Below are 23,022 nucleotides of genomic sequence, written 5' to 3' on the forward strand. Positions count from 1 at the left end.
AATTCCCCCCGGACGCTATTTTTAACTCAAAAAAGCCAGACATGTCCGGGGGAATCCGGACGAATGGTAACCCTATCCTTTTCTGTATCTGTAATACACGGTTCAAAGGACGTTTAATGGGGTGTTTGCCCTGGGACTAAGCAGGCTGAGGTCTCTGAGTGGCAAACACTGAAGTTGTTTAATGTTGCACGGTGACGGGGTCATATTAACACCATTGACTCTTTGGGCCCCTACAGTCCATCTCAATGAATACAACGGAAGGTGTACAAAGGGAACCGCCCAACGGAGCGAGAATTCAAGGAGGGAGCAGTTGTTGCATGCTTGAGGAAGCATGTCGGCCCCTCGGGCAAGAGCCAGAAGCAGGGGGGTGGTGATGGACAAAGCAGCCCCCCCGCTAGCGAGCACGCTGCTATTGGGGCATGAGAAAAGGACACTGAGCCAAGGAGAATTGGCCCTGGAGGGCATGCCCGAAGGGTGAACATGGCTAGGGACTGGCGGGACGGGCCTGCTGGTTGGGGAAAGGGGCTAATCACAGTATTGACAGGAGAGGACCTTAGTGTCTTGCTTGCCTTGAAGGAGAGGTACCATCAGGAACTTGGTGCTTTGAAGGAGGACAAGCAGCAGGCCCTACAAGAAAGAGATGAGCTAGACAAAGACAAGGGGGGCTTGGAGTGGCAAATTGAAATGCTGGTGGACGAGTGGCATGGGCTTCTCTCCCAGTAGGGGAGATGGCGCTTGCCAGCCCAGTTGCTCCTTGGGTTTAACCAGCCAGAGATATCGTCATTGGAAAAACAGACCAAAGGGTGACAGAAGAAATAACGACTGTAGAATGTGCCCTGGCGTTGGGCAAGGGTCTAAGGGTGTGGATGGGTGGGTGTATATCAGGGTGACTTGCCTCTCAAGGGCGAGAGCTCTGGGGTCAGCCAACCCTGATTCCTGGGGAGGCACAGCTGAGCAGGAATCAGCAGATTCCCCTAGAAGAGCAGCAGGAAGAAGCCATGCTGCTGGCCCTGCAGTGAGATGCTCGGGGAGAGCGGAGGCTGCGTGGAGCAAGTAGGCCCAGCAAGGAACTCTGACACTTGGGGAGGGAGACTGCAGGCAGGAAAGGCTGGGAGTGACGGGAGACAGAGGTAAATGGCTGGGCTTGAGAACTGCACTGGGAATGTTTATTAATTTAATAAACCAAAACCCATAGAGGGCTGCTGCTAATGGACTTGTAAAAGCCTTTTATGAGTTACGGAGGAGGGGAAACTGAGGCAGGCCACTTGCAGCATGACCTCTGACTTCATGGGGGCACTTTGTTGGTGGCTGGCCTGGTGACACCTAAGTCAAATGCCCTACAAAAATGTGCAGAGGAGCTGTGTCCCTCCAGGGTATTAGTGAGCCCAGGTGGGGGAGGGGATGTCTTTTATTGGACCAACTTCTGCTAGCGAGAGAGACGAGCTTTGGAGCCACACGGCCCTGAATCAGAGCTCTGGGTCGCTTGAACACTCGTCTCTCCCCAGCAGAAGTTAGTCCAATAAAATATATTCCCTCGCTCACCTTGTCTCTCTTACAGAAAGGGGACAGCTCGGCAGGCAGCTTCAGCAACCAAGTGTATCTGACCCACCGACACCCGGCCTGAGTGACAAGCCTTAATTACAGGTTTCAGCCTTAATGACCATCAACATCCTTTTATGGAAACCAACGCTGCCGCCGCCCTTTCATGCCCCACACATCGGAGCCCCTCGCTGGGGGGCATCGTTCTCAGCACAGCTCGCAGGGCGGGCCGGCCGGCGGCCCCCTCGCAAGCCCTGGTGAGGCTGGGGTCGCTGGCCCCCTGCCTGCCCCCCCATGAGCCCCGCCCCCGTTACACCCCGGGACAGGCCCCGCCCCTTTCCACAGCGCCCCGCCCCGCCGGGCACAGACCCCGCGGCCCCGCCCCAGGCCAGGCAGAGCAGCAGGAAGCCGCGGCCGGACCGTGCCGGGCCCGGGCCGCCCGATGGACCCCGCGGCCAAGGAGGGGCGGCTCTACGTGCAGCAGGGCCACAAGTTCGGGGCTAAGGTCGGCGGGGCCGGGGCCGGGGGGAGCGCGGGGCGCCGCGGGAGGGGGCCGCTCCGGCCGGGCTGGGCGGGTCCGACCTGCGCCCGCGAGGGGAGCCGGGATCTGGGCCCGGGAGTTGGGGTCCCCCCCCCCGACGCTGGGGATAGAACCCAGGAGTCCGGGCTCTAACCCCCCCCCCCGCCCCGCCTTCAGCTGCTACCCCAGAGCGGGGAGGGGCGGCCAGAGGTCCAGGGGCCTCATGCGGCGCTGGCCCCGGGACCGGGGGGCTGCCCCTTTGTGGGGTGCAGTGGGGGGCTCCCCAGGAGCAGCCTGCCTGGCCCCAGTGCCTCGGTGGGGCTGAGCCGGGCTGGGCTCTAGCCCTGCCAGGCCCCTGGAGAGGGGCAGGGCCTGCTGGTGCTGGGGTCTGTAGGGAGACCTGGGGAAGGAGCTGTAGGGCTCCCCAGAGAGGAGGGGAAAGGATGTTACTCCCTCCCCCCACCTCAGGGTCCCTGGGGGGTGGCCATGGCTCTGGCTCAGCACAGGGGACCCCTGGTACCTGCTGGGCCCCAGACACCTGCCTCAGTGACCCCAGCCCCACACCCTGCCTGGCGCTGCTGGCCCTTCAGCTCCCCAGCCCCCCCAGAGCGTTCCCCTCTGGCCCGGAGAAAGTATAACAAGCCGGAGAAAGTATAACAAGCCGTTGTTTAACAAGCATGTGGACCAAGAGGATCCAGTGGATATAGTGTACTTAGATTTTCAGAAAGCCTTTGACAAGGCCCCTCACCAAAGGCTGTTACACAAAGTAAGCTGCTACGGGATAAGAAGGAAAGTCCTCATGGATTGGTAACTGGTTAAAAGATAGGAAACGAAGTATAGGAATAAACGGTCAGTTTTCAGAAGGGAGAGAGGTAAACAGTGGTGTCCCCCAGGGATCTGTACTGGGACCAGTCCTATTCAACATATTCATAAATGATCTGGAAAAAGGAGTAAACAGTGAGGTGGCAAAATTTGCAGATAATGCAAAATTACTAAAGATACACCTCTACCTCGATATAACGCTGTCCTCGAGAGCCAAAAAATCTTACCGCGTTATATTGAACTTGCTTTGATCTGCCGGAGTGCGCAGCCCCCCCCCCCCCCCCCGGAGCACTGCTTTACCATGTTATATCAGAATTCGTGTTATATCGGGTCGTGTTATGTCGGGGTAGAGGTGTAATTAAGACCCAGGCAGACTGCAAAGAGCTACAAAAGGATCTCTCAAAACTGGGTGACTGGGCAACACAATGGCAGATGAAATTTAATGTTGATAAATGCAAAGTAATGCACAGTGGAAAACATAATCCCAACTATACATATAAAATGATGGGGTCTAAATTAGCTGTTACCACTCAAGAAAGAGATCTTGGAGTCACTGTGGATAGTTCTCTGAAAATATCCACTCAATGTCCAGCGGCAGTCCAAAAAACTAACAGAATGATGGGAATAATTAAGAAAGGAATAGATAATAGGACAGAAAATATCATGTTGCCTCTATATAAATCCATGGTACGCCCACATCTTGAATACTGAGTGCAGATGTAGTTGCCCCATCTCAAAAAGATATATTAGAATTGGAAAAGGTTCAGAAAAGGGCGACAGGCATGATTAGGGGTATGGATTAGCTTCCGTATGAGGAGAGAGTAATAAGACTGGGACTTTTTAGCTTGGAAAAGAGATGACTAAGGGGAGATATGATTGAAGTCTATAAAATTGTGACTGGTGTAGAGAAAGTAGATAAGGAAGTGTTGTTTACTACTTCTCATAACACAAGAACTAGAGGTCACCCAATGAAATTAATAGGCATCAGGTTTAAAACAAATAAAAGGAAGTATTTCTTCACACAATGCACAGTCAACCTGTGGAACTCCTTGCCAAAGGATGTTGTGAAGGCCAAGACCATAACAGGGTTAAAAAAATAACTAGATACGTTCATGGAGGATAGGTCCATCAATGGGTATTAGTCAGGATGAGCAGGGATGGTGTCCCTAGCCTCTGTTTGCCAGAAGCTGGGAATGAGCGGACAGGGGATGGGTCACTTGATGATTCCCTGTTCTGTTCATTCCCTCTGGGGCACCTGGCACTGGCCACTGTCGGCAGACAGGACACTGGGCTAGATGGACCTTTGCTCTGACCCAGTGCGGCCAACTTGAGCCTGCGAAGGAGCCAAAATTTACCAATGTACGTTGCCAAAGAGCCACAGTAACACGTCAGCAGCCCCCCATCCGCTTCCCCGCTGCCAGCGCCTCCCCCCATTGGCAGCCCCGCCTCCTCCTTCCCTTCTCGCACCTCCTGATCAGCTGTTTCGTGGTGGGTGCAGGAGACTGGGCGGTGGGGGGGAGTAGTGAGGGCACGGCAGGCTCAGGGGAGGGGATGGGGAGGGGTGGAGTGGGAGCAGGGCCTGTGGCAGAGCCAGGGTTTGAGCAGTGAGCCCCCCCCAGCCGCCTGTAGCACCAGCCCTGGAGTCGGTGCCTATATAAGGAGCCACATGTTAACTTCTGAAGAGCCGCCTGTGGCTCTGGAGCCACAGGTTGGCCACCCCTGCGGTAGGGCCGTTCTTGTATTGTCAGTGCCTGTCACTCAGTTACATAGCTTAGCCTGCAGGCCCCGGCTGAACCGTCTGTCCAGGTGCTCATGTGCCTGTCACAGTGTTCGCTCTGTGACGTCTGTCCCCGTCCTATCCCCCTACGCAGGGTACTGCTAGTCCCTCGCTGGGCTCTTGAGGTGTTAGGCCAGAGCCCATGACCCACGCAAGTCGTGTCTGCTCGGGGGGTGGTCACCTTGGGTGTCCCAGTGGCTCGGCTGAGCTGGGGTGGCTGTGGTGTAGTCCAGCATTCAGTGGGTTGTACTGGTGAAGTGGCTGTGCTGAGATCCCAACAACACTGAGCTTGGCTTGCAGAGCTGCAGAGGCCATGCCAGGGACAGGAGGAAAACCCCTCCTGCCCTTCCCCACTTCCTGGTCTGGATGGCAGAGGCAGCGGCTACCTGTTCTGCCTGGCAGCATCTCCTCTCTGCTGTGTGTTTCAGGTAACACCGCACTTGCTGCAGCCCTTCTTCCAGGCTGCCAGCTCAGGTGCGTTGGCACCTTTTCAGCCATGCGGGGGGCTCTGGGATCCATGCTGGATGTGCTGACCCACCAGGCAAGGCAGGGCTGGTTTGGTGTCTCTGGAAATCTGTTGCTCTTGTCCCCGTGTTCCTGACATTAGCTGGCCACTGCCCTGGGCTGATACTTTTCTGGGCCATTGAACTACACAGCATGATCCAGGGGTTTCTGCAGCAGCCTTGGCAGGGCCTTGGTGATTCTCTTGGCTTGAACCGATGACAGGCGCCCGTGGTGTTGTGGGAGGTGGGCGGAGTGCAGTCTCACACCGAATGTCCAGCGTCCTCGTGGACTGTGACCTCCTGGAGGCACCAAGGGAAACAAAGGAAATAACTCGTATTGGGCCAGTGTGGTTGGCAGCATGAGGCCTGGTGTAGCTCTGCCCCTGCTCATCACATTGTCCTGCACTCTGCCAGTCATGCCAGCTCGGGCCCCTGTCCCCACATCCGCTGTCTCTGTGCCGTCCCATAGGTGGAGTGGCTGGTTTGCCGCGTCCTCTCTATATTGCTCCTGGGATTGTGGACTGTTAGGAATAAAGGCAGCCCTTCCCCTGTCCTGTGCACCACTCAGCAATTAGTGGTGGACTTAACATTTAAAAAAAAGGGGGGGGGGGGCGGTTAAGTACGCCAGAAGCAGGAAGCCTGTCCAGTCACTGGGGCCACTGAACGATCGAGGTCCTACAGGAGCACTCAATGGAGAAAAGGTCATTGTGGAGAAGCTAAATGAATTCTTTGCTTTGGTCTTTGCTGCAGAGGATGTGGGGGAGATCCTCACACCTGAGCCATTCTTGTTTGGTGACAAATCTGAGGAACTGTCCAAGACTGAGGTGTCATTAGAGAAGGTTTTGGAACAAACTGGTGAATTAGTAATAAGTCACCAGGACCAGATGGTATTCACCCAAGAACTCAAATGTGAAATTGCAGACTAACAACTGTGGTGTATAACCTATTGCTTAAATCGGCTTCTGGGCAACACAATGGCAGATGAAATTCAATGTTGATAAATGCAAAGTAATGCACCTTGGAAAACATCTCAATGACACATAACAAGTGAGGAGGTCTAAATTAGCCATTATTACTTAAGAAAGAGATCATGGAGTTGTTGTGGATAGTTCTCTGAAAACATCCGCTCAATGTGCAGCGGCCGTCAAAAAAGCGAACAATGTTAGGAACATTAGGAAAGGGATAGCTGGTAAGACAGAAAATATCATAATGCCTCTATATAAAGCCATGACATGCCCACACCTTGAATATTGCATGTAGTTCTGGTCACCCCATCTCAAAAAGATATATTAGAACTAGAAAAAAGTAGAGAGAAGGGCAACAAAAATTATTAGGGGTATGGAACGGCTTCCAAATGCGGAGAGATGAAAAAGACTGGAACTGTTCAGCTCAGAAAAGAGATGACTAAGGGGGGATATGACAGAGGTCTCTAAAGTCATCAGTTATGTGGAGAAAGTGAATAGGGAACATGTGAATCAGGAAATTAATAGGCAGTAGGTTTAAAACATAAGGAAGTACTTCTTCACACAACACATAATGAACCTGTGGAACTTGTTGGCAGCTGCCAGGGGATGTTGAAGGCCAAAATTGTAACTGGGTTCAAAAAAGAATTGGAGAAGTTCCTGGGGGATGGATCTATCCGTGGCTATTAGCCCAGATGGTCAGGGACGCACGCCCATGCTCTGGGTATCTCTGAGCCTCTTACTGGCAAAAGCTGGGACTGGATGACAGGGGATGGATCATTCGATGGTTGCCCTGTTTTGTTCTCTCCCTCTGAAGCATCTGGCACTGGCCACTGTCAGAGACAAGATATGGGGCTAGGTGGACTGTTAGTCTGACCCAATATTGCCGTTCTTATGTAGTGATCCCTGACTACGAACCCAGAGCCCTCCCCTCTTGCCCTGGGCTGTGTAGGAGCAAGGGTCAGTGGATGCTGTTGGTTTTGTGCCCTGAAGGGCAATAAACTCTGGCTCCATAGGAGCAAAGGAGTGCAGGTTGTAGCACGGCGGGACCCCCCCAAGAACGTTCTGCCTGTCTGACACCCCCTGTTGCAGAGGTGGTTGTAGGGGCTGTTGGCTCAAGCGCCTCAGTTGCTGGGGCAGAGCCCATGGGGGGCAGGGCCTGTCCGAGGCAGCAGGAGCCAGCCCCTGGATGCAGGAGTATGGGACCTGGGGCCTGAGGGGCGACAGGAGACCGCAGCCTGTGGTATAACTGGCTCCCCAGTCCAGGACACGTCTCTCTGTGCTAAGATTGTGCAGCACCTGCCCCAGCCCCCTTGTCCTTCCCCAGGCTTGGTGTCTGAAGCTGTGACTATGCCTGGTGCTGATGGGGGGGCTCTGGCGGCTTGTGTGGGTTTCATTCTCCCCTGCCCCTCCCCCGGCTCTCACGCTGGGTGCCTGACATTTGGGGAAGTTTGGCAGGAAGCAAGTGAGGACACAGATACTTCCTCTTCCTGTCCCGAGAGTCAGCAGCAGGGATAGGAGTGGGCAGGGAGCGTGGCCTGTGGGGCAGGGGACAGTCACACAATGAGCTGGAGAAGCCCTGAGATCCTGCCCATCTGCAGGCTGGGGGGTGGGGGCATGACGGGGGGGCTCCTGTGCAGGGAGGGCTGTGGGGCAGTGGTTGCCTGGGGTGTATTTCTCCTTGCCCCAGCTTGGGGTTGGTTGGGGGGCTGGAGCTCCTTCTCTGTGGGTCAGTTAGAGGCTAGGAAGGATCAGGGTGGCCATCTGGAGAGAGGGGAAGTGCTGACCATCCCCAAAGGTCCAGACCCTGGGGCCAGCTGGTGCCACTCGGCCACCCTCCTGGAGACCTGGACCGGGCAGGGAGCGTGTCCAGGAAAGAGCCGGGGTGCGTGACACCACAGGGTTAGCTCTCCAGGCTGGGCACACCAGGGCACTGCTGGAATTGGAGCCCCACTGCAGCCCTTGTCGCTGAGCTGCTGGGTCTGTGGGGCGGCAGGTCTGCGAGGGGGGAGCTGGATCCAGCAGGCCAAGTTCCTGCTGAGCCTCCCCAGGCCGCACTCAGCTCCTGTGTGCACCAACCAGAGTTCCTGCTGGCTTGGACCTGGCTGACCCAGTGCACGCAGTCCAGGCCCGGAACTCAGCGCTGCTACTTGCCATGCGCGGAGAGAGATTCCCCCTTCGCTCAACTCTGCTAGGACAGTTCCCCCCCCCCCCCGTCCAGCGCCCCACCTGCCCCTCCCCCAGCGCCCCGGTCCAGCGCCCCTCCCCCATTGTCCCGGTCCAGCGCCCCCCTGCCTCTCCCCCATCACCCTGGTCCAGCGCCACTCCTGCATCGCCCCAGTCCAGCGCCCCGTCTGCCCCTCTCCCATTGCTCCAGTCCAGCGCCCCTCCTCCGGCGCCCCGCCTGCCTCTCCGCCAGCGCCCTTGTCCTGCGTCCCTCCCCCAGCGCCCCGCCTGCCCCTCCCCCAGCGCCCCGCCTGCCCCTCCCCCAGCGCCCTTGTCCTGCGTCCGTCCCCCAGCGCCCCGTCTGCCCCTCCTGCATCACCCTAGTCCAGCACCCCACCTGCCCCTCCCCCAGCGCCCCTCCCCCAGCACCCCTCCCCCAGCGCCCCGGTCCAGCGCCCCGCCTGCCCCTCCCCCAGCACCCTTGTCCCGCGTCCCTCCCCCAGCGCTCCAGTCCAGCATCCCGCCTGCCCCTCCTCCATCGCTCCAGTCCAGCTTTTGTGCCTTTATCTGATCTCTCTGAAGAAGCCTCCCCAGAGTTGAGGCCTCTGGCACCTGCCCCATACAGGCCTGTGGCTGGTCTCTTTGGGGGACCAGCTGGTTGGGGGCTGGGGAAATGCTGCTGTCTGCAGCTCCTGGCAGCCAGGAGGAGTGTGTGTCAGCCCCGGGCTCCCTGTCCCTGCCAGCCCAGAGGGTCTTGGGATCGAATCCTGGTGTGCTCCACATGGACCTCAGGTTCTGCTTCAGGCTGGAATCTCCCCATGACTTGAGTGCAAGCTGCTGTCCCAGCCAGACCTGCACCAAGAGTGAGGGAGTCCTTACCCCGTACAGACAGCTTACAGACCTTTGGGTCTGGGTGTGGGGGGCAGAGGCCGTTGTGCTGACCCCTGCTGTGCTGCCTTTGCAGAGATGGAAGAAGAACTGGTTTGTGCTGTACCCAGCCAGCCAACATGGGGTCGCCCGCCTGGAGTTCTTTGACTGCAAGGACCCAGGGGCCCCAGCCGAGAAAACTCAGCACCAAGCGGCTGGACAAGAAGATCATCCGCCTAGCGGACTGTCTCAGCGTGGCGCCCATGCCGGAGAGTGGCCCCAAGGACAGCATGGCTGTTTTCCGCCTGGAGACCAGCGGACAGAAGCTACCTGTTTGCTGCAGAGAAGGAGCAGAGCGCGGAGTGGGTGAAGAAGCTGTGTGAGATCGCCTTTTCGGTGAGTGCCGCCAGGTGAGGGGGTCTGGGACGCTCCCCTCTGCTCCCATCTGTGCGTTGGGAGCGGTCCCTGCCGCTCAAACCTCTCTTTTTCTGGGAGCACACCCATTGTCCACCGATCAGGACTGTAATGCCATGATGGGGGACAGCCCCAGCCCATGCTCCCCCTCCCGGGAGAGGGGACCCTCAACATCTGCTGCCCCACGTCCGTGAGGATCAGGCCCGTTGCTGCCTCTGGCCACAGCCATGTGAGCCTGGTGGCACGGGTGCCCAGATGCCATCCTGTTGTGGGTGGTGTCCAAGGAGCGCCTGCTGTGGGAGACCCAGGGCCCTCTGAGGGGTTTCCTCTCTGATCTCCCCACCCCCAGTGGCTGGTAGTGGCAGAGACCTTGTTGTGCTGGGGAGGGAGCCAGCAGTGTTTTTGGGGTGTGGGTCACTGGGGAGCCCCGTGTACCGAGGAACATCATCCTGGGATAGACGATCCTCCCTGTATGTTTGGGGAAAGCGCCAGCGAGACGCCAGTTCCATGAAGTTTGGGCCAAGCTGCCCATCTGGATGCCCCCTCTGTACCCTCTGCCGTGCAGCCCCCAGTGCCAGGAGCTCCCCCAGGCTCCAGCTTCTGCTCCCCCTTCAATCTCTTCTCCACCCACGGTTGCAGCCAGAAATAGTCTTTAGTGCCAAGCTAAGGCTGCAGCCTGGCATTCACAGCAGCCTCCCCACTGCACCCTGCCTTGTCCTTGAAGAAATGGAAAGCCGAGGCCCCAGGCTGAAGTGACTCCCATAGTCCTGACCCCTCCCTGTAGGCCAGCAAAACAAACATTGCCACTGCCTGCCTGGACAGCCATAGCTGTGCCCTGAACACTGGCAGCTGCTCCTCTGTCCCCTGGGTGGTCCTCGGGCGCACCCTCAGTGGTCCGGCCTTGTGCGTCACTTCTCCTGGGTGAAATTTTGGCAGGTCTCCCACTCTTATGCACGCTACTGCAGCGCAAGGCCTGGTCTATTAATTCTGCTTACCCAATAGGTCTGGCTGGGTGCAGCACCTGCAGCTCTCCTTTCGGGGATCTGTGACCAGCGGTGAATACTGAGACCAGGCAGCCTGCTTAGGAATAGAGCATTAGAGAAAAAGGGGGGTTTAAAACAACAATCTGCGTGTGTGCATCTTATAATGGTGAGCTAGACAGGACCTAGGGTCCCCAGACAGCCCATGGGGTCCCCATCTCCCTCTCGTCCCCCCCCCCCAGCACCCTTTCTCCACCACCCCCCCGCCAGAGAGGGAGACACCCTTCTTAAACCCTGCTGCAGCCCTTTTGTGTTTGTCTGGGTTCCCAGCTTTGGCCCTTCTGGACAAAACCCAGCTTTGAGGTTGGGCAGGACGGAGGCAAAACCTTCGAAGCTCATGGGTCGGGTATTGTCCCTTAACAGCCCTCAAGTGAGAGGTAGTTTATCCTGAGCCGTTCTTCCTCCTCACTGCCAGTTGTGCTTACAGTGCCCCCATTTAACTACACAGTCCGTATTCCAGTAGCCTGCTTATCACGTTGTATTTGTTTATTATCACAGAGCAGTGTACCGAGCTTTAGTCCTGCTTTGAGCAGGGGGTTGGACTAGATGACCTCCTGAGGTCCCTTCCAACCCTGATATTCTATGATTCAGTGCTGCTTCACCCCCGTACTCTGTTCACACAGGGATTTACGGTCCACTTATGGGTTGGGGGACTGCATCTGGGGAAGCAGCGACTCTGAAAAGGGTTTAGGGGTCAGCGTGAACAAGCACAGAACATGAGTTCCCAGTGCGCTGCTGTGGCCAACTGGCTGATGGGATCTGTGGATGTGAAAGAGGGGAGCAGGGAGACAGCACTGGGAGAGGCCAGTGCGGGAACACGGTGTCCAGTTCTGGCATCCACGTATTAAAAAAGAAGGTTGAAAAATTGGAGAGGTTACAGAGAAGAGCCACAAAAATTATTTGAGGGCTCGAGAAAATGCCTCTCCAGGAGAGATTTAAGCTAAACTGGTTGAGCTTGTTAAGTCTCTCACTGCAAGGCATGTTTTGAAATCCAGACTGGAGGCCTTTCTGGAGGATGATTTAGCCAAACACAAGTGGCTGGGCTCAGCAGAAGGCTGGGTAAACTGGGTGACATGTAATGGCCAGTGATACACAGGAGGTCAGACGAGATGATCTAATGGGCCCATCTGGCCTTTATCCCCGTGAATCAAGTCCTAGGAGTGATATTGATCCGCAGACACTACAGCAGCCTGGCCCCCAGGAATATCGTTACTCTTGGCGGTCTAATCCCATGTGCCCCGACCTAGAGCAGTAGTGTTCAGCACAGGTCCCGAAGCCTGGCTTGTGCAGTTGGTCACCCCTGCATTACTGTTAACACTGGAACAAACCGTCCCCCTTAGTGCAGTCCCTGTGCCTGTCACCATGGTGCGCAGGGTTTTCTCCAGAGCAGGGACCTCTGTGCTTGTGTGGTGACACCCACGGCCTTGCCCCTGTGCAAAACCCCTGACAAGAGACCCTGCTGCAAAATGGGGCTCTCCCACTGCCACTAGCGTGTGAGCTGTACTTTCAGTTCTCCATATGTTAAATCAAGAAACGCTCGCTTCCCCTCTGAGCGGCAGGGACTGTTTGCAGTGGTGCTGGGAATGTGTCTCTGCATGGGCAGGAACTGGGCAATGTCAGGGTGTTTGTGAGCCTGCCTGGGGTTTCCATTTCGCGTTTGTGTTGGGGTCCCTCGTGCTGAGCCACGGGGAGCGAGCTCAGCTTGCCCTGAATAGAGTCCCTCAGGAAACCACCTGAACACGTTGCTCCCGAGCTTGCGCTTGCATTTGGCTTTGGGGAAGAGAAAGCTGTTGCCCAGGGTTTGGCTGGGCTCTGCTGGAGAGCGGTGACAGGCACTAGTACAGTGGACACCATCTCCTCCAGCTGGTTCTCAGGTGGCTCAGCAGCCCCTCGAGGCGGCTGTGTCAGAAGCCGAAAGAGAGGTGCAGGTCATGTTGGATCTCGCCTGTATCCAAAGCCAGGAGGTCACGTTTTAGTGCCACCAGGGCAGTGTTGCTGGTGTACCCTCCCCTGAGCCTGATGGAAGCCCGGCTGGTGCTGGCAGAGGGCCCTGCTGAAGCCAGGCTGTCAGCACTGTGGGATGTGCCGGGACATGGCTGGGGAAAGATCCTTTGTTACTCATTTGGCTCATGATCTGGATCACACATGAGATCCCACGTCCTGCTGCACGGCCGGTCCTCTGCGAGAGCCCTGCGGAGAGCAGCCTCTTCCATCCCACTCTGCTTCCGATCAGCCTCAGCCTAGATTCCTCTTTGCTGCTGACTTGCGTGGGATGGGAGGCTGGGTGTATGGAGAAGCTCTAGTCCCTGTGCTGGGGTTGGGACCTGACCCCCTCCTCAGGACCAGGCTGGGGGGCTTTGAGGTGAAACCAGGGGTGCTGAGTGTGTGGTGGGAGTGGGGTAGTGAGGCCGGCTGTGAGGAGAACCATTTGCGGGAGGAGGCTGGCTGCGAGGCAGCCGATGTGGGGAAGAGAGGGCTGGCTGCGAGGCAGCCGATGTGGGGAAGAGAGGGCTGGCTGTGAGGCGGGTCTGTGGGGGGTAGTGGGGCTGGCTGTGAGGTGGTCTGTGGGGGCTAGGGGGCTGGCTGTGAGGCGGTCTGTGGGGGCTAGGGGGCTGGCTGTGAGGCGGTCTATGGGGGTAGGGGGCTGGCTGTGAGGCAGTCTGTGGGGGTAGGGGGGCTGGCTGTGAGGCAGTCTGTGGGGGTAGGGGGCTGGCTGTGAGGGCAGCCGATGTGGGGAAGAGAGGGCTGGCTGTGAGGCGGGTCTGTGGGGGGTAGGGGGGCTGGCTGTGAGGCGGTCTGTGGGGGGTAGGGGGCTGGCTGTGAGGCAGCCGATGGGGGGAAGAGAGGGCTGGCTGTGAGGCGGTCTGTGGGGGGTAGGGGGCTGGCTGTGAGGTGGTCTGTGGGGGGTAGTGGGGCTGGCTGTGAGGTGGTCTGTGGGGGGTAGGGGGCTGGCTGTGAGGCGGTCTGTGGGGGGTAGGGGGCTGGCTGTGAGGCGGTCTGTGGGGGGTAGTGGGGCTGGCTGTGAGGCGGTCTGTGGGGGGTAGGGGGCTGGCTGTGAGGCAGCCGATGGGGGGCAGAGTGGGCCAGCTGTGAAGCGGTCTGTGGGAGGTAGGGGGGCTGGTTGTGAGGCGGTCTGTGGGGGGTAGGGGGCTGGCTGTGAGGTGGTCTGTGGGGGGTAGTGGGGCTGGCTGTGAGGCGGTCTGTGGGGGGTAGGGAGCTGGCTGTGAGGCAGCCGATGGGGGGCAGAGTGGGCCAGCTGTGAAGCGGTCTGTGGGAGGTAGGGGGGCTGGTTGTGAGGCGGTCTGGGTGGGGGGGTAGGGGGCTGGTTGTGAGGCGGTCTGTGGGGGGTAGTGGGGCTGGCTGTGAGGCGGGCCCGTGGGGGAGAGGGCAGGCTGGCTGTGAGGCAGCCGATGGGGGGCAGAGTGGGGCCGGCTGTGAAGTGGTCTGTGGGGGGGGGGAAGGGGGGGGGGTCTGTGAGGTGAACTGTGGGGTGGGGAGGGGGGACTGGTTGTGAGACAGCCCGTGGGGGAGAGTGGGGGGGCTGGCTGTGAGGAGGCCAGTGAGCGGGAAGAGGGGACTGGCTGTGAGGCAGGCTGTGGGGTGGGGAGGTGGAGCCGGCCATGAGGTGGCCCTTGGGACGGGGGGGCAGATGGAGACGGCTGTGAGGCAGCCCGTGGGGTGGGGAATGGGGCTGGCTGTGAGGCAGGACTGTGTGTGGGGAGGGGTGTGTGGGGGGGCTGGCTGAGGTGACCCATGGTGGGGGTAGGGGAGGGCTGTGAGGTTGCCTGTAGGGGGCGGGGGGGCCGGCCATCAGGCGGCCCGTCAGGAGAGGAGGGGTGAGCTGGCCGTGAGGCGGCCCATAGGGGGCAGAGTGGGCCAGCTGTGAGGCAGCCTGGGGGGGTGGGGGACGACCTGTGAGGTGGGCCCCGTTGGGGGGAGAGAGGAGACCAGCAGTGAGGTGTCCCCAGGGGAAATGGGGGGCTGGCTGTGAGGTGGCCCGTGGGGGCAGAGAGAGGTGGCCTGTGAGGAGGCCAGTGGGGTACGGATGGGGGGCTGGCTGTGAGGAGGTATGGGGGGCTGGCTGTGAGGTGGCCTGTGGGTGGAAGGGGGGACTGGCTGTGGGGTGGGGGACTGGCTGTGAGGCAGGGCGATGTGGGCTGGGGAGGGCCGATCATAAGGTGGCTCTGGGGTGGGGAGAGGCAGGGGGGGCTGTGAGGCAGTCTGTGGGGGGTAGGGGGCTGGCTGTGAGGTTGCCTGTAGGGGGCAGAGTGGGCTGGCCACCCGACGGCCCGTGGGGAGAGCAGGGTGGGGCTCACGGTAAGGCAGCCCGTAGGGGGCAGAGTGGGCCGGCTGTGTGGTGGCCCATGGCATGGGGAGTGGGGCTGGCTGTGAGGCAGATCGTGGGGAGGCTGGGGAGGGCCAGTCCATAAGGTGGCTCTTGGGGGGAGGGGGAGGGGAGGGGTGGCTCTGAGGCAACCTGTGGTTGGGTGTAGTAGTAAATCGAGAGGGGGACTGGTTGTGAGGTCGCCCGTAGGGGGCAGAGGGGGCCGTCCATCCGGCGGCCCATGAGGAGAGGAGGGTGGGCTGACTGTGCTGGCTGTGGAGCTGGCCCATGGGGTGGGCAGTGGGGTCTGGCTGTGAGGCAGCCCGTGGTGGGCAGGGGGGGCTGGCTGTGAGGTGGCCCATGGGGGTTAGGGGGGCTAGCTGGGAGTATGGTTCTGGGTGCTGATACCTCTCTTGCTTTGCAGGGGAACTCTACCAATGGAGCCCGGCCTGGGTGCAGCAAGGAGTCTGACGTGGGGGGCACCGGCCCTGGAGATGGCAGTGAACTCGATTTTACTACTCGCGGGAAGAAGGTAGGGCCTGTCCTGCCCCTTGGCTCCTCTCCGGTGGCGCTGGCCTGCTCCCCTGGTTGTCCTGGGTTTTGTTTTCCAGCATGGTCCCTGCTGGGGGGAGCCTGCAGCCCTCGCTGCCTGGCATGAAGCTGCCCTGGCCTCTGGGATAGTCTCGTCCTTCAGGCAGGCGCCGTGACCTGTCCCACTGGGCTGCGTCTGGAGCTGGGACGCCTCCCTCCTCCCCGCAGTGCTTCACCCTGAGCTGCACTCCTTGTAGCAGGGCCGTCTCACTGGCCTCTCCCCATCTCTGTCCCAGGGGCTGGATGTCGCCGCCCCCCCCCCCCCGCTCTGTCCTGGGGGCTGGGTGTCGCCGGCCTCCCCCTTTGGGGGCGGTGCATATTCTGGTTTCCCCACTTTTCCCCTTGGTGCAGGGGAAAGTGGGGCAGGGCTCGGATTCCTTGTCTTCACCTTGTGCTGTCCGTGGTCCTGGGGGTGTCCCTGGTTTCCCTGTCCTGTCCTTGGGGAGTTGGGGGTGGCTGAGGGTGCTTGCTTTCCTGCCCTGCCCCGTCCCTGTGAGTGACTGGCTTTCTTGGCAGTGAACGCTTTCTGGGTGACGGTGCAGAGGACGGAGGCAGCGGAGCGGTGTGCGCTGCATGGGGCCTACATGCTCAAAGCCGAGCAGGGACAGCTTGATCCTCAAGGAGCCCCCGGACACAAGAAACCTCTCTACACCTGGCCCTTACAGGCTGCTCAGGAGATATGGCCGAGACAAGGTGGGTGGGGCAGGATCTGGGGTGAGCGCCTGGGCTCCGGCTGGCTTAATACCATCCCCTTAGCAAAAGGGTGTTCTACTCCGCAGCCCGCAAGCCGTCTGGCACTAAAGGGTTGGCATGCTGAAGTGCCAAAGCCTGACCTGGTGCGGCACTCCCTGTGCAGCCTGACAGGAAGGCGCAGGGGCCAGCAGCCGCCAAGGTGCCTGGTTAACGTTTGCTGAGGGTTGGCTGTGCTGGGGGGGGTTACTGCCTCCTGGGGCCCATGCTGTGATTGTCGCTACCCCTCACCCTTCTCCCACTTGGCTGTGACGACTGTGGTGCGTCTGGTCCCATCGTGCTGCTGTCCCCATGCTTCACGCAGCTCCTGGTTCTGTGTCCTCGGCCCTGCTCGCTCAGAGCGGGTGGGGAGGAAGTGGTTGCCTGAGAGAAGCTGCTTATAGAACTTGTGATGTAGCCTGTAGCTGAAGTGTGCTGCTGCTGTTTCCACCGGATCAACCAGAAGAGATCTGGAGACTGAGTGTGTCTGCTGAGTGGGTCTGAGCAGCTTCTCCAAGCCTGGGAGATGCTGGGCGTGAGCCAGAGGGCCAGGCTGGGGGACAGAAATGGCATAGCATGAGTGTGGTCGGGGGAAATAGGCTCATTCAGCAGATGCCCCCTGTCCTGCCTCTGCCCAGGCCCCCCTGCAGGGGATCAGCTCTTGCTGTGGTACTGAAATGGTGCCGCTTCCCATGGCATGCTGGCTTGCTAGGGGATGCACCAAGCTGGCCCAGACCATAGTGTTATCACAGAGAGGGAGCCGGGGTTGGGGGGTCTGTGATGGGTTCCCCATGGGGTGCCACCTGGAACTGTGGTACCACTGAGCCCCCCTGACCCACCAGCCTGTGCTCCCTTTACACTGTACTGCTGTGACCAGCCTGCTAAGCCTTCTCCCAGGCTTCAGCACACATACAGATAGGGGCACACCCAGCTGCAATACATACGGACGCTGTAATCAGCTCTGTCTGGGAGGCTTCAGATAAGGAACTGCCCAGCTGCTCAAATTGCACTTCCCCCTCTGGAGTGTAAACCCAAAATTATACTGTCTTGCGCTGCACAGAGATCTGTACAGCGTAAGCTCATGAAATCCACTCCCTTCCTCAATGTGGAGAAGGATATGCACACACTGATTTTAGAAGACAAAGCAAAAAATAAGTTTAACTACAAAAGGTAGATTTTAAGTGATTATAAGGGATAGCAAACAGATCAAAGCAGATTACCTAGCAAAACAAAACACACAAACTAAGCTTAATATACTAAAGAGATTGCATATGAGTATCAAATTCTCACCCTAAATGATGATTCAAGCAGGCTACAGAGATTCTTAAGGGGCCAGTTGCACTTGCTTACAGATTAAAAACCCCAGGTAATCCTCTCACAGGCTAGAAACCCCTCCAGTCTGGGTCCCAGCACTTCTCCCCCCCCAGTTCAGTCTTTGTTCCTCAGGTGGTTTCTAAGAGTCTCTTTGGGGCAGGGAGTCAGTGAAGAATCCTGATGTCACTCCCCTGCCTTAAATAGCTTTTTGCATATGGCGGGAACCTTTTTGTCTCAAAGCTGGGTTCCCACGCCAGTCAGTGGAAATACACTGGTATTCCAAGATGGAGTTCAGCACAGGTGACCTGGTCACATGTCCCTGTAGTGCCACAGCAGCCATTGCTCGGAGGCCATTTGTAGCGGCCTCAGGAAGGACACTACTCTCTTCTTCCCCCCACACCCGCAGGAAATAAACTCCTTCTAAGGCCTATTGTTTTCCCAAATTGTTCATTAACTTGAATGGGCCTTACCCAGCCAATCATCTAGATTGACAGTCTTGCCTAGTGGGGTGTTCCTCATATGTAAACGCATTTGTAATAGATACATAGACAATATTCCTAACTTCAGATACAAAAATGATACATCCATACAAATAGGACAATCATATTCAGTAAAATCATAACCTTTTCAATATCTCACATGACCTATCTTGCATAAAAATACATCATTATTATGCTATAATCATATCATAATATCACTATGAAGAATATGGAGTGCAGTGTCCACAAGGTCCACTCAGGAGACCTCATGGCTAAGGCCCCTGTGTGAATCACGATTTCACAGACTGCAGGGGAAGTTGTGAGATTAGCCAGTTTGGGAATTTTGCCAACAGCAGGGAGACGGAGCAGGGATTCCCACTTCTGCCTCTGCACTGTTGGAAAATTCATGGTATTTGGGCTTAATTTAGCTGCCCGGGGGTTCGCTTCCTCACTGGCTGTTAGAAGACGGGGGCAGGGTTGACAATGCCTAGCAGTTACCAGCCCGGCCTGCCCTATAGCGCCCCCTGGCAGACCCAGGGGAGACACTGCAGCGCTTGCTGGCAAGGGTAAATCTGCTGCTTGGAGTACAAGCAGGTATGAGGGGGCCCTGCCCAGTGAGAGGATCGGGGCGGGAGGCATAGATCCCATTCTCACTCCAATACCCTGCTGGTGCAGGTCTGTCTGGTCTCAACCCCTCACCAGGGGAAGAATTGCAGCAGTTAGGGGCAGTGGGTGGCCATGCATCTCCCATGAAATTCAAAAAACCTGGGATGCTACCATAAATTGGGGGGGGGGGGGGGAGGGGGTAGAGAGAAAGCGATTTACATAGGGCCTGATTCATGGTGCCTGCATGCTGTGGTGTGTCCTCTTAGAGGCACCAGGGAAGGGGTGAGTTGGAAGATGGGTTTGAGGCGGGGGGGTGGCTTGGCAGCTGGGGGTGGAAAGTGGAACTGGTGTGTAGGGGGAAGCCAGGAATTATGCCCACAGGCCGTTGTGAGGGGAGGAGATGCCAGGAGTCTTGCTGCAGTTGTTCCTGCACCCAGGTCTCCTAAACTGACATCAGCTCCAGCTCCATCTGATTCTTATCTGTGGCTGCATCCCATCAGCAACAGAATTAACTCCAGGGCTGCCCCCTCTCTGTGCCCAGATCCTGCTACCCAACACCTGTGGTGCTGCTACTCACGGGAATCAAGCACAGAGCATGCTCTGTGCTGCATCTCCAGCACCGCTGACTTGCCCATGCTGCCAGCCCCTACGGGCAGGGGCCTTGCTCTCTTCTTGGTATGATGGCCGAGCCCCAGGGAGAGCAAATGCCAGTTCACCTGCCCCTAGAGCCTGGGGCTGAGGTTCAGGAATGGGGTGTGAGTCCAGGGCGAGGCTGCCAGAGCTGTTCTTGTGTACGCCAGAGATCTGCCCTGCTCTGTCCCCTTCGCCCAAGTGCTGCAGCCTGGGCTACAGCATGCATGGGCTCAGGGCTGCTGGGAGGCTCTTGGGGGCTGGTTGGGGACACTGACCCTCTACCTCTCCCCGGCAGGTGATGTTCTCCTTTGAAGCTGGCAGGCGCTGCGAGTCTGGCCTGGGAACTTCACATTTGAGACCAAGCAGGGGAACGAGATCTTCCGGCTAGTGGAGGCCTCCATTCGGGAGCAGAAAGCCCAGGTAGAGGAGAAACAGGACAGAGCTGCGACTCCCTGGACTTGGACTGCCCCAGCGTGGTGCTGATCCGCAATGCCCTGGCTGACTCGCTGAGCCTTGAGCTGCCTGCCGAGGGGGATGGCCCAACGGTGCCCAAAGCTGGGCTGGCAGCAAAGCTCAGTGCTGCTCCAGAGGAGAGGGACGCCATAGCCCTGCTGAAGGCTCGCACTCTCCCAGAGCCCCCGGTGCCACCCAAGCCTGCTCACCCCAGTACGCCCCCACGCTCCCCACTGCCCAAGGTACCCAGGGCCCTGCTCCCTTCTGAGGACCCAGCCAGGCTTGTACTCAGAGCCCATGGACGCAGTGAAGGGCATCCGAGCCAGGCTGGGACCCGCTGTACTCAGACCCCATCGACAGCAAGCCTGGAGGTGGGGCCATGGGGTCCATGGGCCCTGCCCAGGAGGAGGCAAAGCTCAGGAAACCTGGCTCTCTGTACTCAGGCCCTGTACGACAGGGTCCAGCCAGCAGGGAACAGCCAAGCTGAGAGGCCGCTGAGATGCAGGGAGCACATCTATGATGAGCCCGAGGGGCGGGCCCCCCACCCAGTGCCTGCCAACACCTCCATCTACGATGAGGCGCGGCCAACAGGCGAGGCCTGGCGCACGCAGGGCATCGAAGACGAGGGCGGGTATGAGTATCCCTACAATCCCCGAACTGACGACTACTCAGTGCCTGCCTTCCAGCACAAAGCCGGGCCCAAAGGTCCCAAGCCCATCCCCTGCCCCGAAGCCCCCAGTCCGTGTTCATTCCCAAAGGCGCTGAGAGGAGCTCAGAGCCCAGCAAATGGCGTGTGAACCCGGCTCCCGACAAACCAGGTGTCAGATCTGGGCTTGAACAACAACAACAACAACAACGAGGTGCTGTACAGCCAGGTGCTGAAGCCCCTGCGAGCGCCAGGGCAGGAGCTGTCTGTGGATGAGAATGCTCTAATGCCCATCTACGAAGACCCTGGGAGAGATATAACCTCCTGTGGCCGCAGCCCCTACTGTGCAACTTCCTCTGGGAGGGGCCATGGGGCCCAGAATCCGGCAGGAGCCATGCAGGGTGCTGTCCTCTCTGGGTCCCTGCAGGGTGGACCCGGGGACTGTGCTGGACTGCCTGTCACCCTCTGCCCTGTGAGCGAGCTGGTGACTGCTTCTCCTGTGCCAAGCAGGAGGTTGGGTGATTCCCCTGGAGGACACTATGGTTGGTGATGGGGGAGAGATGTTTGACTGTGGTACCTATGTGCTGGGATTGGCTGCTTTACCACATAACACTTTGGCAGGGGAGGACAGGGGCTGTCATCTCTAGTGCACCCATCACCGTGATATCTGGGCATGATGACTCTGGGATCATGCGATTCCTGGGCACATGGCTCTCCACTGGGGCCTTTTGCTGCTGAAATGCTCCTCAGCTCCCTTCAGACTGTCTTTGTGGCCCACAGTGATAGCAGGCTGTGCACCCCGGCACCCCATCCCAAAAATATTTTTCTAAAATTTTATTTTGATATTAAAATCTTAAATTTTAAAACTGAAGAATCTGTAATGTGTGGCATGTTTGAGGCGGGGTTGCTGTCACACGCCTGTTTCTTGGGGGGGAGGGATGCCGTGTCAGGCTTCCAAGGGCGCTGTGCCCCTGGGCCAAGGAAAGAGGCCAGATTTGCGCTGGGGACATTGTGAGTGGCACATACATGCTCATTTGTATGTGCAAACCCATGCAGTCTTATTAAACAAAAGCTGCACTGGAGATGAGAAAATATTGGCTCCATCTTCACAAAAGGTTACTGGGGGATCCTGGGAGTTGAGCTGTTGGACTTCCAGCAGGGGAAGGCAGTTCAAATGATAATGAAATACCAATTTTATAATTCTAATTTAGACTTTCAAAAGGCCCTTGGCAAAGCCTCTCACAGAAGCCTGGTAAGGAACCAGTCGCTGTGGGGTGAGGGCGAAGCACTGCCCTGGAGCAGAAGGCTCAGAACAGAGCAGGGATCGATGGTCTGTTTCCATCAGAGCAGAGGGGTCCACAGCAGGGCCCCAGGGGGAGACTGGGGTTTCAGATATTTATTAACAAGCTGGAAAAGGACGTGTGAATCTCCAGATGGCACAAAGGTATTGAGGGGAGCCGTGCCCAGAGGAGCCCGTGAGGAATTTGAGGGACTGATGGAGGGGAAAAGGCAGCATGCTGGCAAGCACAGCTGGGATTCAGGGTTGACTAATATGAAGTAACACACATTGGAGGGTTTAATCTGAACTCGTCATGTGCCTTCTCAGGGCCTAACTTAACATTATCTGCTCAGCAAACAGACCCAGCATCGCTGGGCAGCTGAGTGTGACCTTGACACAATGTGCAGCTGATGCCAAGAAAGCTGATTGGCCACATAAGGGATGGGGTGGAGAATAGTATGAGTTGGGTCCTGCTCTGTGCTCCTATGCAGCGTGTGCTTTGGTGGAGCTGTGCAGCAACTGGGCACAGTTTGGGCTGATGAGAAAGGAGTGGGGGAAGCCACTGGACTCTGCTGAGTGGAGGAGACACTGGCCCTTTTCCCTGTGCTCTTTGTTACAGCAGGGACCTGCGGTACTTTGGCCAGGTCCCATCTTCGTTATGAGAGAATGATGTAAAGCTTGGGGGAGTGGTAAATAATGGAGTGGATGGGTCACTGGGACAGCAAGCTGGCTGGCTTGGTAAGCTGAGCACAAGTTTTAATATGGCTAAATGTAAACGTGTACATCTAGGAACAAAGAATGCAGGCCATACGTACAGAATGCGGGGCTCTATCCTGGGAACCAGTGACTCCGAAAAAGATTTGGGGTCATGGTGGATAATCAGCTGACCATAACCTCTCAGTGCGGCACTGTGGCCAGAAGAGCTAATGTGAGCTTGGAATGCATAAACGGGAGCAGAGAGGTTATTTTACCTCTGTATTTGGCACTGATGGGACCGCTGCTGTGATAGTGCCCAGTTCTGATGTCCACAGTTCAAGAAAGCTGTTGATAAGTTGGAGAGGGTTCAGAGAAGAGCCATGAGAATGATTAAAGGATTGGAACACCTTTCTCATATTGAAAAATACAAGGAATTCAATCTATTTAGCTTAACAAAGAGAAGGTTAAGGGGTGACTTGATCACAGTCTATAAGTATCTACACAGGGAATAAATATTTAATAATGGACTCTTCTATCTAGCAGAGAAATGTATAATGCAATCCAACTTCCAGCCATTGAAGTTAGACAAATTCAACCTGGCAATGAGGTGTAATTTTACAGTGAGGGTATTTAACCATGGAAACAATTTACTAAGGGTGGAG

At 57.6% G+C, this 23,022-nt stretch overlaps 1 protein-coding gene across 1 annotated transcript; it reads left to right on the plus strand.

The window, feature by feature from the left end:
• The first annotated feature begins 1,827 nt into the window (after positions 1-1,827).
• Positions 1,828-21,256, plus strand: DOK1 (docking protein 1). The gene is given in 17 exon segments (XM_065598375.1): positions 1,828-2,044; positions 9,254-9,352; positions 9,354-9,473; positions 9,475-9,552; positions 15,359-15,409; positions 15,411-15,446; positions 15,448-15,466; positions 16,042-16,127; positions 16,129-16,218; positions 19,582-19,618; positions 19,621-19,721; positions 19,724-20,017; positions 20,019-20,069; positions 20,071-20,184; positions 20,186-20,470; positions 20,473-20,568; positions 20,570-21,256. Coding segments are annotated over 17 exon segments (1,986 nt in total). The 5' UTR covers positions 1,828-1,981; the 3' UTR covers positions 20,936-21,256.
• The last annotated feature ends 1,766 nt before the right edge of the window (positions 21,257-23,022 follow it).

The sequence above is a fragment of the Chrysemys picta genome, chromosome 5 (genome assembly GCF_011386835.1).
Source record: "Chrysemys picta bellii isolate R12L10 chromosome 5, ASM1138683v2, whole genome shotgun sequence".
In the NCBI taxonomy this organism is placed as follows: domain Eukaryota; kingdom Metazoa; phylum Chordata; order Testudines; family Emydidae; genus Chrysemys; species Chrysemys picta.